At 39.4% G+C, this 17,201-nt stretch overlaps 1 protein-coding gene across 1 annotated transcript in view; it reads left to right on the forward strand.

Annotated features, from left to right (window-relative positions):
• The first annotated feature begins 2,139 nt into the window (after nt 1-2,139).
• PLD6 (phospholipase D family member 6) overlaps nt 2,140-17,201 on the forward strand; it is an 80,230-nt gene continuing 65,168 nt past the window's right edge. The window contains exon 1 of the mRNA XM_053694214.1: nt 2,140-2,551. Within this exon, the coding sequence (XP_053550189.1) occupies nt 2,140-2,551 (412 nt within the window). The remainder of the gene's footprint in view (nt 2,552-17,201) is intronic.

Genomic DNA, 17,201 nt, shown 5'->3' on the forward strand with positions numbered 1-17,201 from the left:
CCCTTTAAAATTATTGGGTGGCATGTCTAAGTTACAGTTGGTCTCTGATAATCACCTGCAACAGAAACCACGTGGGGTTTTGGTGGAGCACCCCTTCCTGAACTGTTTTGGTCAAGAGGAACAAGATACAAATTTCTCAAAAGTCTGATGTGGTTGAGAAGGGCTGTAGGTCATTGGGGTCTGATCTGAGGTCTGGTGTAGGCATGTGGTTGAGAGCAGATGCAGGTCATTTCGGTCTGATCTGAGGTCTGGTGTAGGCATGTGGTTGAGAGCAGATCCAGGTCATTGGAGTCTGATCTGAGGTCTGGTGTAGGTATGTGGTTGAGAGCAGATCCAGGTCATTGGGGTCTGACATGAGGTCTGGTGTAGGCATGTGGTTGAGAGCAGATCCAGGTCATTGGAGTTTGATCTGAGGTCTGATGTTAGCATGTGGCTGAAAGGCTGCAGGTCTATGGAGTCTGATCTGAGGTCTGGTCTACTTATGTGGCTGAAACTGGCTGCACGGAATCAGAACCTGATCTGTGAATCTATGTTGGCATGTGCGGTGTGTGAGGGGCTGTGGTACCAAAGTTATGATTTGGGGTGAGAAATGGACGCAGTGGAGGTTCTAGAAAATAATATTTGGGGGCTAACAAAGGTGGTGAAAATGTTAAGACACAACAATATATAGGGCAATTAGCAGCTTAAATGGACAGTCTACAGCATAATGTTTATTGTTTTAAAAGATATTGCCTTTATTACCCATTCCCTAGTTTTGCATAACCAACACAGTTATATCAATACACTTTTTACCTCTATGATTATCTTGTATCTAAACCTCTGCAAACTGCCCCTTATTTCAGTTCTTTTGACAGACTTGCATTTTAGCCAATCAGTGCTGGCTTCAAGGAACTCCACGTGCGTGAGTACAGTGTTATCTATATGACACACATGAACCAACACCCTCTAGTGGTGAAAAACTGTCAAAATGCCCTGAAATAAAATTAGCATATGAAGCACCTAGGTTTAGCTTTCAACTAAGAATACCAAGAGAACAAAGAAAAAATGGTTATAGAAGTAAATTGGAAAATGATTTAAAATGACATGTCCTATCTGAATCATGAAAGTTAGTTTTGGACTAGACTGTCCCTTTAATGACGGTGCCACATGTGCATTTGGAGGTGCATAGCATGACCCAACAGCCCCATAGAACCGCCACTGCTTGGATATCTGGCTGAGTTGGGACTTCGTGGCTACTGTAGATGTGTGCATTCGACAGTTTTGTTCACTGCCGAATGTGGAAGTAGGAGGCTATTTTCAGTGTTCGGCTTTATTCGGAGCTGAGTATCCGCTTGTGCAAGTGAAACAAACTAAGATCTGGTTTTGCACAAAAAGATCTGGTTTTGTATATAGCTGAGATGGTTGCTAGGCCAAGTAATTAATCTGAGATATGATATGTGAATATGGCTGAGGTGGTTGCTAGGTCTAGGAACTAATCTAAAATATGATATGGGTATGTGGCTGAGAGATGCTGAAAGACCATAATAATTTATCTGAAGTATGATGTGGATGTGTGAGATCAGCTGGAGGGACTGGGTTCAGTCTGAGGTTTGATGAGGTCAATGTGCCTTATATTCTGACAGGCAGCAGGACAATGTATTTTAAGGAGTTCCACTTCACAGTAATCTGTTGGTTGACATGTGTTTTTGTGGAGAGCAGTTGGCAACTCTTGTAGTAACCATAATATGGCCTTGTGTCAACCATCCATCCTCCACCCACTCAAGAAAGAAAATATAATTAAGGAAACATAAAAGTGCAAAAAGGATAGGCTCTAATGGTAAATGAACTCCATTGGCTAATACTCTGACATTTTAAAGCATACACCTAAACTGCAAAGCTAAATATCATATGTGACACCATTTTACACCTCAATTCCTTCATTCCCTCTACTTACCTAGACAAAGATGAGTTTCTACTGAGTCATTAGAATATCTGTAGAAAGGATTCTCACATTAAGATGAGTATATAAATATTGTGATTTGTTGTTTAATCACAAAGCATTCTTGCAGTGTTAAGCGAGTTAGTTACAGATGACTGACTCCGCCCAGTCCCAATAGTAGCCGTCAGCACAGTTCCTAGCTGTGGTTTTGGGTTCCTCCGATGTTTCCATCAAACTCCTCCATGTTATGTGCGGTGCCCTGGCGAATTTTGGGTCTCGCTGGCCTAGGATTGGCGCTGACTTTAGAGAGTTTATATTGGTTGTTTAAAAGGAGGCGCTCCGTGCGGGAGGTATTGTTTTTTCCGGTCCCACTCACCTGCACCGAGCCACTGCTGTACCCTGGGATTAAATGCCAATGCCGCCTTCCTCATACTGAGAGTGCGCTTTCCCGGCTCCTCAGGCGGCTCCTTAGGGCCCAACGCACCCTGGAGCTCTGCGTTTTCACTTTCTCCAGCGAATCTCTGGCCCGGGCTGTGCTGTTGCTGCAGAGCCGAGGGGTCCGGATCCGAGTCATCACCGACAGCGACTACATGGCGGCCACGGGCTCACAGATAGGGAACCTGCGGAGCGCTGGTGAGGGGCGGTGTGATTTGTTAATAAGCTTGATCGTTAATGCTACTTATTAGTTACGACTTAATACTATTATTTCCCCTTTATATCAGTTGTTATAATACATTAAAGTTTGTTACAGACCTAATTTATAGAAACCTATTATTTATAATAAAAAAACCATACTAAGGTTCACATTCCCAGGTTATGCATAGGCCAGGGTTGAGTAAGATGCGTTATGTCTCTTAATATGATGGCATAGGAGGGACTATTTTATACGAGCATTTTGCAGTCAGGTGGCAAGTGTTTAATAATCTCTCCCCCCCCCCCCAAAAAAAAGGAACATGAATATCTAAACAGTTCTCTCATCTAAAAGAGCACTATATGCCCCCCCCCCCTGCTTTTTTATCTTAGAAAAGGAATTACATTTAAAGGGATACTAACCCCACATTTTTTTCTTTCATGATTCAGATAGAGCATGCAATTTTAAGCAACTTTCTAATTTACTCCTATTATCAATTTTTCTTTGTTCTCATGTTATCTTGATTTGAAAAAGCAGTAATAAAGGGAGCCAGCCCATTTTTAGTTCAGCACCTTGGTAGAGCTTGCTGATTGGTTTGCTACATTTAGCCACTAATCCGCAAGTGCTACCCAGGTTCTGAACAAAAAATGGTCTGGCTCTAAAGCTTACAGTACTGCTTTTTCAAATCAAGATAGCAAGAGAACAAAGAAAAATTGATAATAGGAGTAAATTAGAAAGGTGCTTAAAATCCCATGCTCTTATCTGAATCATGAAAGAAAAAAAATTGGCTTTAGTATCCCTTTAAGCTGTTGTGCTTTTGAAACAGAGGAAATGCATGCTTGTGTACAATTGGTCCTTAAAGGTCTATTAAACACAATATTGGGATGTGCACACTTGTTAGTGTAATAACAAAAATGGCCACAAGCTGCTGCATACGGCTCATATTGGTACCAGATTTAGAGTAAAAGTGCAACACATAAACATCTGTATTTGAACAGATACTTGTGTTGCACATTTACAATAATAAATCTGGTGCTGAAATCCGCTGTTTTGTCAGAAGAGCGAATTCATCAGCCTAGCAAACGGAAGTGACGTTCGGTCAGCTATCTGATAACAAATCCATACCGCGCATGCACTACTCATCGTAGTCGCATTTCAAAGCAACTATGTCACACCCCAAACTTCGCTCTTCTCTTAGAACAGAGTTTTATGTTGTGGTTTTTTTGGGTGTCTTTTTTTTTTTTTTTTTTTTTTTTTTTAGATTACGGCTTTTTTATTTTAATGGGATTGTTTTGGATGCGCGTGCAGCCAACATTTCTTAGGATGCGTGCACAAATGACGATGGCAACATATGCGTTACAAGCGCTATTATAGTATAGATAATTAAACTGGTCACAAACTGCAGCTAGTGCGCGCGGTGCTCTATCAGAAGAGCGAAGTTAAGGTTGTGACGTAGTTGCTTTGGAATGCGACTACAACGAGGAGTGCATGCGCGGTATGTATTTATCAGGCAGCTGACAGAATGTCACTTCCGTTAGTTAGTCTGATGAATTCACTCTTCTGACAGAACACCGTCAAATACCACAAACAGTGGCCATTTTTGAGATTTGTTTCACTTACAATGCAAATATGCACATCCCTACTATATATATGATGGGCATAATAATGCATTCAAAGCAAAGCTTTAGAATAATATGTATGTATTTCTGTTTACCTCCCCTTACCTGTTGAGAACAATTAGTTATACATCTTATAATAAAATATAGTTTGCAAATAAGGCTATGTAAAATCCCAGTTAGGTAATTAGTTTAACAGTTCTATGTTCCACTCAGCCTTGTTTGCACAGTCTTTCATTGGATGCTTTATCTATGTCCCCAATTGTCCTCAGCAGGAGAGATAAATAGAAAACTTAAGTTCAAACATGGCGGCACCTATTACAGTGGAATTTAGTAAACTGGCAAATTTCATGTTTAAATTACAATAAAAGGGACAAAATAATGTATATTGCAATCTGTTTACATACAAATTAAACATTTTATAATACAATCTCGGTTTAATATCTATTTAAGGGCTGGTTACTTACTGTCTTATAAGCAGAACTCCCAAAGTGACACCTCACAAGCATAAACGCATTAAAGGGACACTGAACCCAAGTTTTTTTCTTTCATGATTCAGAATGAGCATGCAACTTTCTAATTTACTCCTAATATCATTTTTTCTTTGTTCTCTTGCTATCTTTATTTGAAAAAGAAGGCATCTAAGCTAAGGAGCCAGACAATTTTTGGTTCAGACCTTGGACAACACTTGTTTATTGGTGGGTGAATTTATCCACCAATCAGCAAGAACAACCCAGGTTGTAAACCAAAAATGGTCCGGCATCTAAACTTATATTTCTTGCTTTTCAAATAAAGATACCAAGAGAATGAAGAAAATTTGATATTAGGAGTAAATTAGAAAGTTGCTTAAAATTGCCTGCTCTTTCTGAATCATGAAAGAAAAAAATTTGGGTTCAGTGTCCCTTTAAAAGAAAATTCTCACTACAAGGCAATCTATATTCATTTACTGTAGTGCACTTGACCTACAAAAAGATATGATTTATTATTTCCAATTTAATAAAGCACCCCTATATATATATATATCTATCTATCTCTCAGGGCTCAAAATTTCCACTAGCCCTTGGTGAGTGGAAAATTAAAGGGATAGTAAAGTCCAAATTAAACTTTCATGATTCATATAGAGCATGTCATTTTATACAACTTTCTTATTTACTTTTATCATCATATTTGCTTTGTTCTCTTGTTGTTCTTAGTTGAAAGCTAAACCTAGGTAGGCTTATATGCTAATTTCTAAGCCCTTGAAGGCCGCCCCCTGAATGCATTTGACCGTTTTTCACAGCTAAAGGGTGTAAGTTCATGTGTTTTCATATAGATAACATTGTGCTCCTGCACATGGAGTTATTTAAGAATGAACACTAATTGCCTGAAATGCCAGTCTGTCAAATTATCTGAGTTAAGGAGGCTGTCAGCAGAAGCTTAGATACAAGGTAATTGCAGAGGTAAAAAGTATATTTCTATAACAGTGTTGGTTATGCAAAACTGGGGAATGGTAAATAAAGGGATTATCTATCTTTTTAAGCAATAAGATTTTTGGTGTTTTCTATTCCTTTAACAGTGGCGATTGAAAGTTAGCAAGTAAATATCTATAAATATTATCTAAAGAGATATTATATATCCATAAAATGGCAAGGATATGTTGTTCCTCTAGGGTTATATGGACCCCATAAACAGGAGCAGAGAGAGATTGCAGGGGAAAAGTGAAAGTAGAGAAAAATACAGGTATACCTCACTTTACAGCGCTTCACTTTACAGCGATTCGCTAATACAGCGCTTTGTGGAGCTGAAGTTCAACCTCCAAGGATTTTGAAACAGTGCTGTAATCATCGTAAGATTGCGAGAAAAGTGAATGGCACCATTTTGTTATGCTTAGTTCACTCTGTTTATAGAATTGCAGTGCAATCTGTGTCTCAGTGCTATAGTCTGGCAAATTTTACTACAGTAATTGTCACTATTTTACAGGTACAGTATTTATTGAATACTAATTGAATACTTGCTGTGCTAGTGTTAAACTAAACGTAGCACTATTGCACCCCTAATATAAGTTAGTTCAAACATGTTTTCAAGATTTTAAACAATGAAAAGAAAGCTAAAACTGCCTTGTTTCACTTTAAGGCGGTTTCCACTTTACAGCGGGGCTCCGGTCCCTAACCCGCTGTATGAGCGGGGTATACCTGTATAGTGTTAAGAAAGAGTGGAGGAAAAAAAGAGTGAAGAGATTTGAAATTGTAAAGAGAAGATAGAGGGGCTGATTTAACAAGTGATGGGCGGACATGATATATCATAAAAAAAACGGACTGCACTCACTGGATTAGTTTGAAAAATCACAAAAATTTAATAAAACATTTTTGTGATTTTTCAAACTAATCCAGTGAGTGCAGTACCTGTTTTGCTATTGTTATTTATGGCTGTCATATAAATTTATTTCAAAAGGTTAAAAGACAAACGTTTCGGCACTGCATTGTGTCTTTGTCAATGTCATAACAAAAACGAACAAACAGAGTGCAGCTCCACACCCCAAAATCAATATTTACACATTAAAAACATACCCCTTAAATAGCATGTGAACTACCTTGTAAAATACCGCCATTCATCTGTGTACGCCGTTCCAAACACCTAGTCCTGACGTCATGCTGACACGCTAGTCGTGCCTAGCGTGATGACGCATAGCACGGCGTTGCCATAGCAACGTCAGAAGCGTCTCGTCGGCGTATTTGCCAGATGATGGGGACACTCCGGATTTGCTGTGCGCATGCTCATCACTTTACATTATAGCTAGCAAAGCCGTTGCCCTTGGTAATAGTGGTAAACAAAACACATTAGCACAGCAGCAAACTCTGAAGCAACTCAAGATATTACCTACATATGGCTAAGGAAGAAATTAACCACTTATTGCACTAAGGTCACAACTGTTAAACCCATAACGGTATCCCACAATGCGCTGGAACATAAATGTATAGAGCATTCAATGCGGAAAACAACTGCTATCTAGCTCTGTCACCATAACGCATTGTGTTACCTTAGTTAGGTTCATAAAACACATGAATGTTATGGTGCAATAGTGGCTCAATATTACAGATATATTATCACAAGCAGATTAGTTGTAATAGATGCATAATCAAAATGTATCAGCACTTGAACATATGCCACCAAGGACATAAAAGACATGAACCCCTTGATCTTAAAAACAACCCCCTATGTACTTCAAACCAATGAGAGTATGGTAGGTGGGAATAAAAGCGGACACCCTAGACCCCTCTTTGTCTTCTAAGCAATGGGTTATTTTTAATTAGTTATTTCTAATAGAATGGGCTAAAGTCCAATGTGGTGTTAAGTCCCTTCGGAGTCAGAGTTCCCAATTTATAAATCCATCTGCTTTCACGTTGGAGTAGTTTTTAACCTCTATCTCCACCCCTAGGATTAGGGGGGATATGATCAATGAGCATAGATCTAAGGCTAGACACAGAATGTTTAAGATGCGCACAGTGGCGTGCCACTGGTTGATCCGACTCACCGCTCTTTAAAGCCACACGGATGGCAGGGCGATGATTTGCCATCCTATCATGGAAGGAGGTGGTTGTTTTTCCTATGTACACAAGAGAACACTGACAGGTGAGCATGTAAATCACAAAAGTGCTGGTGCAACTTAGGCAGTAATTTATTTTAAACCGCTGCTTCATATGGGGATGTTGGAAGGAATCTCCCTTGCACATGCTATTACATGTGGTACAGCTCCCACAGGGGAAGCACCCCTTCTTTGCTGACTTCAGCCATGTCTCATTTCTGTAGTGATCCACAGGGTCGGATTTAACGAGGATGTCCCTCAAGTTTCTTGCCCTCCGGTAGACCACCCTTGGAGGTGACAACTTCTGGAACGGTATGGTGGGATCAGTGCCAACCACAGGCCAGTGGCGGCGTGCAGCTTTCGATATACGTTCACAACCAGGAGTGAATGTGGTGATTAAATTGAGTTGTTCCGTTGTATCCTTGATATGAGGTTTGGTGTCATATCTGGTATCTGGCCTCGGTAATTTCTCTTGAATATCACAGATATCCTTCATAGGATAGCCCCTCTTATTCAATTTTTCGCCCATTTCTTGCACTTGCATAATCTGTAAGGGTATCTCGCTGTTGTTTCTCAGTGCCCTGGTGAGCTGGGAGGTGAGAATACCCTTTTTCTGGTGTTTAGGGTGAAATCTACTGGTGTGTAATAATAAATTGCGGTCTGTGGGCTTAGTGTACAACTTGGTACCATACCGCCAATTACTACAGTCATTCACCCTAAACACATTAAGGTCCAAAAAATTCACACTAACGGTACTGAATTCTAATTTGAATCTGATTGGGCTGGCCATGAGGTTCAAATGTGACACCCACTCACGCAATGACAGTTCACCACCTCTCCATATAAGGAACACATCATCAATGTAGCGGGTATAAAATGTCACTTGAGGATGTTCAAACGGTTTCATGAGTTTTTGCTCATACCATGCCATGTAGATGTTTGCGTAAGTGGGTGCCACATTCTACCCCATGGCCATACCAGCCACCTGCAGGTAGTAACAATCCTCAAATTTAAAATTAGTTTTTTCTCCAAACAGTCAGCAATTCACAAATGAATTCAATCGGTGGACCTGTATAATGATCATTATTAGTCACCATGGACCTGACAGCCTCCACCCCCTCCACATGGGGGATCACAGTGTAGAGGCTGTCAACGTCCATGGTGACCAAAATGTCATCCTGCTGTAAATCAGTTAAGTCTGCAAGTATCCTAAGCAGGCTAGGTGAGTCTTGCAAATATGCCCTAGTATTCTTAACAATTGCTTGAAAGAAGGAATCAATATAGATGGCAAGATTAGTAAGAACTGAACCGCCGTTCCAAACGCCGTTCCAAACACCTAGTCCTGACGTCACGCTGACACGCTAGTCGTGCCTAGCGTGATGACGCATAGCATGGCGTTGCCATAGCAACGTCAGAAGCGTCTCGTCTGCGTATTTGCCAGATGATGGGGAAACTCCGGATTTGCTGTGCGCATGCTCATCACTTTACATTTTAGCTAGCAAAGCCGTTGCCCTTGGTAATAGTGGTAAACAAAACACAGCACAGCAGCAAACTCTGAAGCAACTCAAGCTATTACAGTATCAACTGAGAACACACAGCAATCACAACCTTTTTTAGGGGTAAGCACAAGGTCCACCATGAAGCCCCCGATCCAGAATTTGGCCAAAAAAGGCCAAAGAGACGTAAGACACGGAGGGGAGGCCATAAATCTAAATCGGAAACAAACAAAGAGGAAGCAAATACATAGTATTTAATCTTAGTAGCAGACCACTTAGTGAAGCTGAAATAGCTTTACTTAATCGTGGCTTATCATTTGTCCCGACCCCACAAGTAGACACTTTTGAGAGATTAGTGGATATCCACAGATTTCAGCGACAATTGAAACTAAGAGATCACTTTAGGGAGCAGGCTTACTCACCTGAACCATTTAAAAAGAAATCCACTTTTGAACCACCTAATACCAACTCTTCCATCAGAAGCTATACAAGAATACTCGCACAGAATATCAATGAGGTTTCAAATATAACATCTTACCCTAATTTTAGTACGCTTGAACGAAAAGCACTTACTGAGCTAGGCAGCGATAGATCAGTCATTGTCCGCCCTGCTGACAAGGGTGGATCTATCGTGGTACTTGATTACACAGACTATAGACAAGAGGCCTTGCGGCAATTAATACATATGTAAAACTAAGAGCTGTGAGTTGGACTTTTAAGTATGTGAGGAATCAGTTGGAAATATATATATATATATATATATATATATATATAGCAGCCATTGACGCTTTTTTACAGTGTAGCTTGGAGGCAGGCTTTATCAATGAAAAGGAATTACATTTCCTGATAACTGATCACCCAAAAGTCCCTGTACTATATCTCCTACCGAAGGTTCATAAAACACTTGTGAACCCCCCGGGCAGACCTATAGTCTCTGCCCGGGGTTCAGTTCTTACTAATCTTGCCATCTATATTGATTCCTTCTTGCAAGCGATTAAGAATACTAGGTCATATTTGCAAGACTCACCTAGTCTGCTTAGGATACTTGCAGGCTTTACTGATTTACAGCAGGATGACATTTTGGTCACCATGGACGTTGACAGGCTCTACACTGTGATCCCCCATGTGGAGGGGGTGGAGGCTGTCAGGTCCATGGTGACTAATAATGATACAGGTCCACCGATTGAATTCATTTGTGAATTGCTGACTATCTGTTTGTAGAAAAACTATTTTAAATTTGAGGATTGTTACTGCCTGCAGGTGGCTGGTACGGCCATGGGGTCGAATGTGGCACCCACTTACGCAAACATCTACATGGCATGGTATGAGCAAGAACTCATGAAACCGTTTGAACATCCTCAAGTGACATTTTATACCCGCTACATCGATGATGTGTTCCTTATATGGAGAGGTGGTGAACTGTCATTGCGTGAGTGGATGTCACATTTGAACCTCATGGCCAGCCCAATCAGATTCAAATTAGATTTCAGTACTGTTAGTGTGATTTTTTTTTTTTTGGACCTTAATGTGTTTAGGGTGAATGACTGTGGTAATTGGCGGTATGGTACCAAGTTGTACACTAAGCCCACAGACCGCAATTCATTATTACACGCCAGTAGCTTTCACCCTAAACACCAGAAAAAGGGTATTCTCACCTCCCACCTCACCAGGGCACTGAGAAACAACAGCGAGACACCCTTACAGATGATGCAAGTGCAAGAAATGGGTGAAAAATTGAATAAGAGGGGCTATCCTATGAAGGATATCTGTGATATTCAAGAGAAATTACTGAGGGCAGATACCAGATATGACACCAAACCTCATATCAAGGATACAACGGAACAACTCAATTTAATCACCACATTCACACCTGGTTGTGAAGGTATATTGAATGCTGCACGCCGCCACTGGCCTGTGGTTGGCACTGATCCCACCTTACCGTTCCAGAAGCTGTCACCTCCAAGGGTGGTCTACCGGAGGGCAAGAAATTTGAGGGACATCCTCGTTAAATCAGACCCTGTAGATCACTACAGAAAGGAGACATGGCTGAAGTCAGCAAAGAAGGGGTGCTTCCCCTGTGGGAGCTGTACCACATGTAATAGCATGTGCAAGGGAGATTCCTTCCAACATCCCCATATGAAGCAGCGGTTTAAAATAAATTACTGCCTAAGTTGCACCAGCACTTTTGTGATTTACATGCTCACCTGTCAGTGTTCTCTTGTGTACATAGGAAAAACAACCACCTCCTTCCATGATAGGATGGCAAATCATCGCCCTGCCATCCGTGTGGCTTTAAAGAGCGGTGAGTCGGATCAACCAGTGGCACGCCACTGTGCGCATCTTAAACATTCTGTGTCTAGCCTTAGATCTATGCTCATTGATCATATCCCCCCTAATCCTAGGGGTGGAGATAGAGGTTAAAAACTACTCCAACGTGAAAGCAGATGGATTTATAAATTGGGAACTCTGACTCCGAAGGGACTTAACACCACATTGGACTTTAGCCCATTCTATTAGAAATAACTAATTAAAAATAACCCATTGCTTAGAAGACAAAGAGGGGTCTAGGGTGTCCGCTTTTATTCCCACCTACCATACTCTCATTGGTTTGAAGTACATAGGGGGTTGTTTTTAAGATCAAGGGGTTCATGTCTTTTATGTCCTTGGTGGCATATGTTCAAGTGCTGATACATTTTGATTATGCATCTATTACAACTAATCTGCTTGTGATAATATATCTGTAATATTGAGCCACTATTGCACCATAACATTCATGTGTTTTATGAACCTAACTAAGGTAACACAATGCGTTATGGTGACAGAGCTAGATAGCAGTTGTTTTGCGCATTGAATGCTCTATACATTTATGTTCCAGCGCATTGTGGGATACCGTTATGGGTTTAACAGTTGTGACCTTAGTGCAATAAGTGGTTAATTTCTTCCTTAGCCATATGTAGGTAACACCCAGAGAGTTTGCTGCTGTGCTAATGTGTTTTGTTTACCACTATTACCAACGGCAACGACTTTGCTAGCTATAATGTAAAGTGATGAGCATGCGCACAGCAAATCCGGAGTGTCCCCATCATCTGGCAAATACGCCGACGAGACGCTTCTGACGTTGCTATGGCAACGCCGTGCTATGCGTCATCACGCTAGGCACGACTAGCGTGTCAGCGTGACGTCAGGACTAGGTGTTTGGAACGGCGTACACAGATGAATGGCGGTATTTTACAAGGTAGTTCAGATACTATTTAAGGGGTATGTTTTTAATGTGTAAATATTGATTTTGGGGTGTGGAGCTGCACTCTGTTTGTTCGTTTTTGTTATGACATTGACAAAGGCACAATGCAGTGCCGAAACGTTTGTCTTTTAACCTTTTGAAATAAATTTATATGTTTTAAGAAAAGTCCAGTGAGTGCCTGCTTTTTGGAAGTACTTGGATTTGATGTCAGCAGTGCACCTTGGCAGTACTGAAGGTTTGATTGTGCAATCCTATCTATGACATTGTGTGTGTGTGTGTGTGTGTGTGTGTGTGTATATATGTATATATATATATATATAATCCAGTGTAGAAATGGATACACACAGGGACTTTTAAAGCAGGGTTTTTAATCCCAAAATGCTGTAACGTTTCGTGGTCACCCCGTCTTCATACAAAAATTACACACATCTAAAAACAGTCTTACTTTTATACCCTCTACCGTGAACTGCTTGCCTCGCTGCTGTCGGTGGCGTTCCGGATGCCCGTGACATCATCTTCCTGTTCCTGTCTCACGGATGACATGCATTATTTACCCGTCGCCATGTGTCCGCACCTGGAGTGAAAATAGTGCACATAATTGTAAAAACAACAACACATGAAATATACATACATTAGTGATAGTCAGATAACAATTTGCAGCAAATATTACTACTGGCACTTAAGGTCCTCGAATTTTCGATAATTGTAATTATACAAAATATCTATTAGCCTAATGTATTTACAGACATGGAGTACCAGAGAATACATATGTCCTATATGTTTGAGGCATGATCATTAAATTCTAATACAAGCTTAAAACCAGTGGCTAGTATTCAGGACATGAATAGAGACAGAGAATACCAAGCAAAGATGGTCCAAATGAATGGAATATAGAGACAACTATAAAATCAATAATAATTAGAGGAAAAAGGTAGTAAGAGGTAGGGAAAACGATAAACATAGAGGATAATGTAAATAAACATAGAGACTATGCATATAATGGAAAAAAGGGGAGGGGAAATTCTAGCTTATTCAGATATTGGAGGATACAGATAGAGAAAAGGGAATGATATTGTTGACAAATGGAAAAGGGGCTCTCATTAAGTCTTTGTGGAATTCTTCCATATTATAAGAAGCAATGCCAGTCCAGATTGGTATTAAGTCCCTTGGGGCTCAGGGTACCAAGAATATAAATCCATCGTGACTCACATTGAAGTAAGGTCCTGGCTCTATCTCCCCCTCTTGTAGTTGGTGGTGGTATGTGGTCAATTATAGTGTATCTCAGGTCTGAGACCTTGTGCCCTTCTTCAGCGAAGTGTCTCGCCACTGGCTGCTCAGATTCCTTTTTTTCTAGGGCTATTCTTATCGCCATTCTATGGTTGGCCATCCTAGTTCTCAGGGTATCAACTGTTTTGCCCACGTAAAATTTCCGACATGGGCTTTGTAATAAGTAGACTATATGGGTCGTCGTACATGTTTTGCAATGTCTTAGGAAGAATTTTCTATTTTTATACGGATAGTTAAATAATTTTCCAGTCGTTGGACCGTTGCAGGTAACACCTCCCAGACACCTGTGGCAGCCCTATGCTTGATGAATCCAAGACTTGGATGTGTAGCAGTCCCTGGGATACGATTGAATGAGATGATCCCTTAGAGATTTTCCCCTCCGGTACCCTATCCTAGGGGCTTTCACACCTTTTAAACTGTAATTTTGTATCCGATTCTACAATGGGCCAATACTTATTAATAATGACCGGTATACTCTCATCAGAGGCAAATGGAAGATATTATTATTAATGTCTCTGTAACTCCACTAGGCAACCAAAATAAACCAAAAAAACCTAGATAAATTGGTAATAGATTATGGAGACAATAAAGAAAGCGTGGTTGCGCCTGTAACTATTAACCTTTAAATGGGTAAAATAGAAAAGTCTAAAAGTGGATTGTACAGTTCTAAACTATATTCAAACCAAAATATGTAATAATATGAATAAATCTATGTTAAAACTTCATCAATGACTATACAAAGATACGGTTAAATCGATATAATTTTATTCAATAAAATATCCCTCAATTGTATTAAAATATAAATAAATGCAATAATAAATGAATCATTTAAAGACTGGCCAGTCTAACAAAAACTGAATAATCAAATCTATCTTATTTTTAAAAAAAAGAAAATAATCAAAATATATCTTATTTTTAAATATATCTTATTTTTTAATAAGAGTCAGTATATTGCATCAGGGAACCATTCGAGCAATATCCAACACTAATTCAAAAATAAATATATTTATAAATTCATAAATAATGAAAAAAATGTTATTCTCAAATTGATACAATTAAAATTAATACACTCTAAAAATATATACAGCAAAAGGGCAGGCTATCTTCATGTGACTACTATTTTTAACAGATATGGGTATCTAAAACACTTTTGGTCCAGTTAAATTAGTGAATAAATGAATCCGTATGACTTTGAAAAATTATCAGAACAGAGTCAGTTTAATAATCGTTATTGTCTTAACGGAGTCTTACTTTTTTTGTTTTGTTTATGGAAAAAAACAAACATTCCTGGATTCACAAAGGCTCCAATGTGTCCGCTGTACAGACAGAGATACAGCGGACACATTGGAGCCTATGTGAATCCAGGACTGTTTGTTTTTTTCCATAAACAAAACAAAAAAAGTAAGACTCCGTTAAGACAATAACGATTATTACACTGACTCTGTTCTGATAAAAAGCACTTTAAAGTAGCATTTACCGGTACCTGCTGAAGAATATTTGAGAAACTAAATGATTGGAAAAATTCTTTGCCTTCCCCTATTTTCAAAGTCATACGGATTCATTTATTCACTAATTTAACTGGACCAAAAGTGTTTTAGATACCCATATCTGTTAAAAATAGTAGTCACATAAGATAGCCTACCCTTTTGCTGTATATATTTTTAGAGTGTATTAATTTTAATTGTATCAATTTGAGAATAACATTTTTTTCATTATTTATGAATTTATAAATATATTTATTTTTGAATTAGTGTTGGATATTGCTCGAATGGTTCCCTGATGGTTACTGATGCAATATACTGACTTTTATTAAAAAAATAAGATATATTTAAAAAAAAGATACATTTTGATTATTTTCTTTTTTTTAAAAATAAGATAGATTTGATTATTCAGTTTTTGTTAGACTGGCCAGTCTTTAAATGATAAATTTATTATTGCATTTATTTATATTTTAATACAATTGAGGGATATTTTATTGAATAAAATTATATTGATTTAACCGTATCTTTGTATAGTCATTGATGAAGTTTTAACATACATTTATTCATATTATTACATATTTTGGTTTGAATATAGTTTAGAACTGTACAATCCACTTTTAGACTTTTCTATTTTACCCATTTAAAGGTTAATAGTTACAGGCGCAACCACGCTTTCTTTATTGTCTCCATGGTATACTCTCATCACCCTGGGTGTATGTGAGTACCATCGTAGTGGATTCAACATCTTCTTTGCTAAATGTCACCTCTAGCAGGGAGCCTGTGTGTCTTCCTTGACTTTATCCTTGCATTTATTCAATGCTCTAGCTTTGTAGCCGCTCTGTTGGAACTGTTGAGTTAGCTCTGGCAATTGGTTTTCCATATTAACTTGTTCTGAATTATTTTGTATCACCCTTTTCATTTGGGATATCGGCAAAGCCCTTTTGAGGGCAACTGGATGGCTGCTAGTAGCATAAAGAATGGAGTTCTTGTTGGTTTCTTTACTATATAGAGTGGACAGTAGTTTACCCTCTTTTATTATATATTTTTAGATCCAGAAATGTAATCATCTCTTTACTGTGGGCTATTTTTACAAAAACAAAACACTAAATTACAGAAAATAAAAAACAAATTACAAGATCTTTAAACTAATTACACCTAATCTAATAGCCCACCCAAAATAAAAAAAAACACCCTAGCCTAAACTACCAATAGCCATTAAAAGGGCCTTTTGCCAGGCATTGCCCCAAAGAAATCGGCACTTTTACCTGTAAAAAAAATAAAATACAAACACCCCCCAACAGTAAAACCCACACAACCAACCCCCCAAATAAAACCCAACTAAAAAAAATAAGCTCCCCATTCCCCTGAAAAGGGCATTTGGATGGGCATTGCCCTTTAAAAGGGCATTTAGCTCTATTGCGGCCCAAAGCCCTAACCTTAAAATTAAACCCACCCGAAGCTATTACACCGACTTCCTGAAAGGAGGAGCTAGACGGAACACGTGAAAGTAGCGTGTTACCTACAGGAGCTCGATGGAGAACTAACACCTGTCATGGTTCGTTGTTGGAGTATGTGATATACTCCCTAGGACACTACCCTACTGCCACCAGGGTAAGACTTGGAAGTCCGTCAGAAGCCGACCTAGGCTCATTTCCTAGAGCCGCAGCCGAAGCGACTGGCTTACACAGCTCATAAACTACTGAGAGCAGAGAGCGAAGTTGTTGTGCCTAAAAGAAATTAGATAACACTGAATCCGGCACATGAAAACTTCTACCTTTTTTTTAAACCGAGGTGTGAGGGATATTACTCGGTAAGCTCGACCGACCGATGAGGACATCTTTAACTAAGAGATCCTGAGCGTTCCAGCTTGACTCACCTGGTTGAGTTCCGGATCGTAGTGGAGGCTGATTATGCTCAAACAGACCGGCCCTATTACAGAGGACACGGAGCTGGAGTGGTTTACTCACCC

Source organism: Bombina bombina, chromosome 11 (genome assembly GCF_027579735.1).
Source record: "Bombina bombina isolate aBomBom1 chromosome 11, aBomBom1.pri, whole genome shotgun sequence".
Lineage (NCBI taxonomy): Eukaryota > Metazoa > Chordata > Amphibia > Anura > Bombinatoridae > Bombina > Bombina bombina.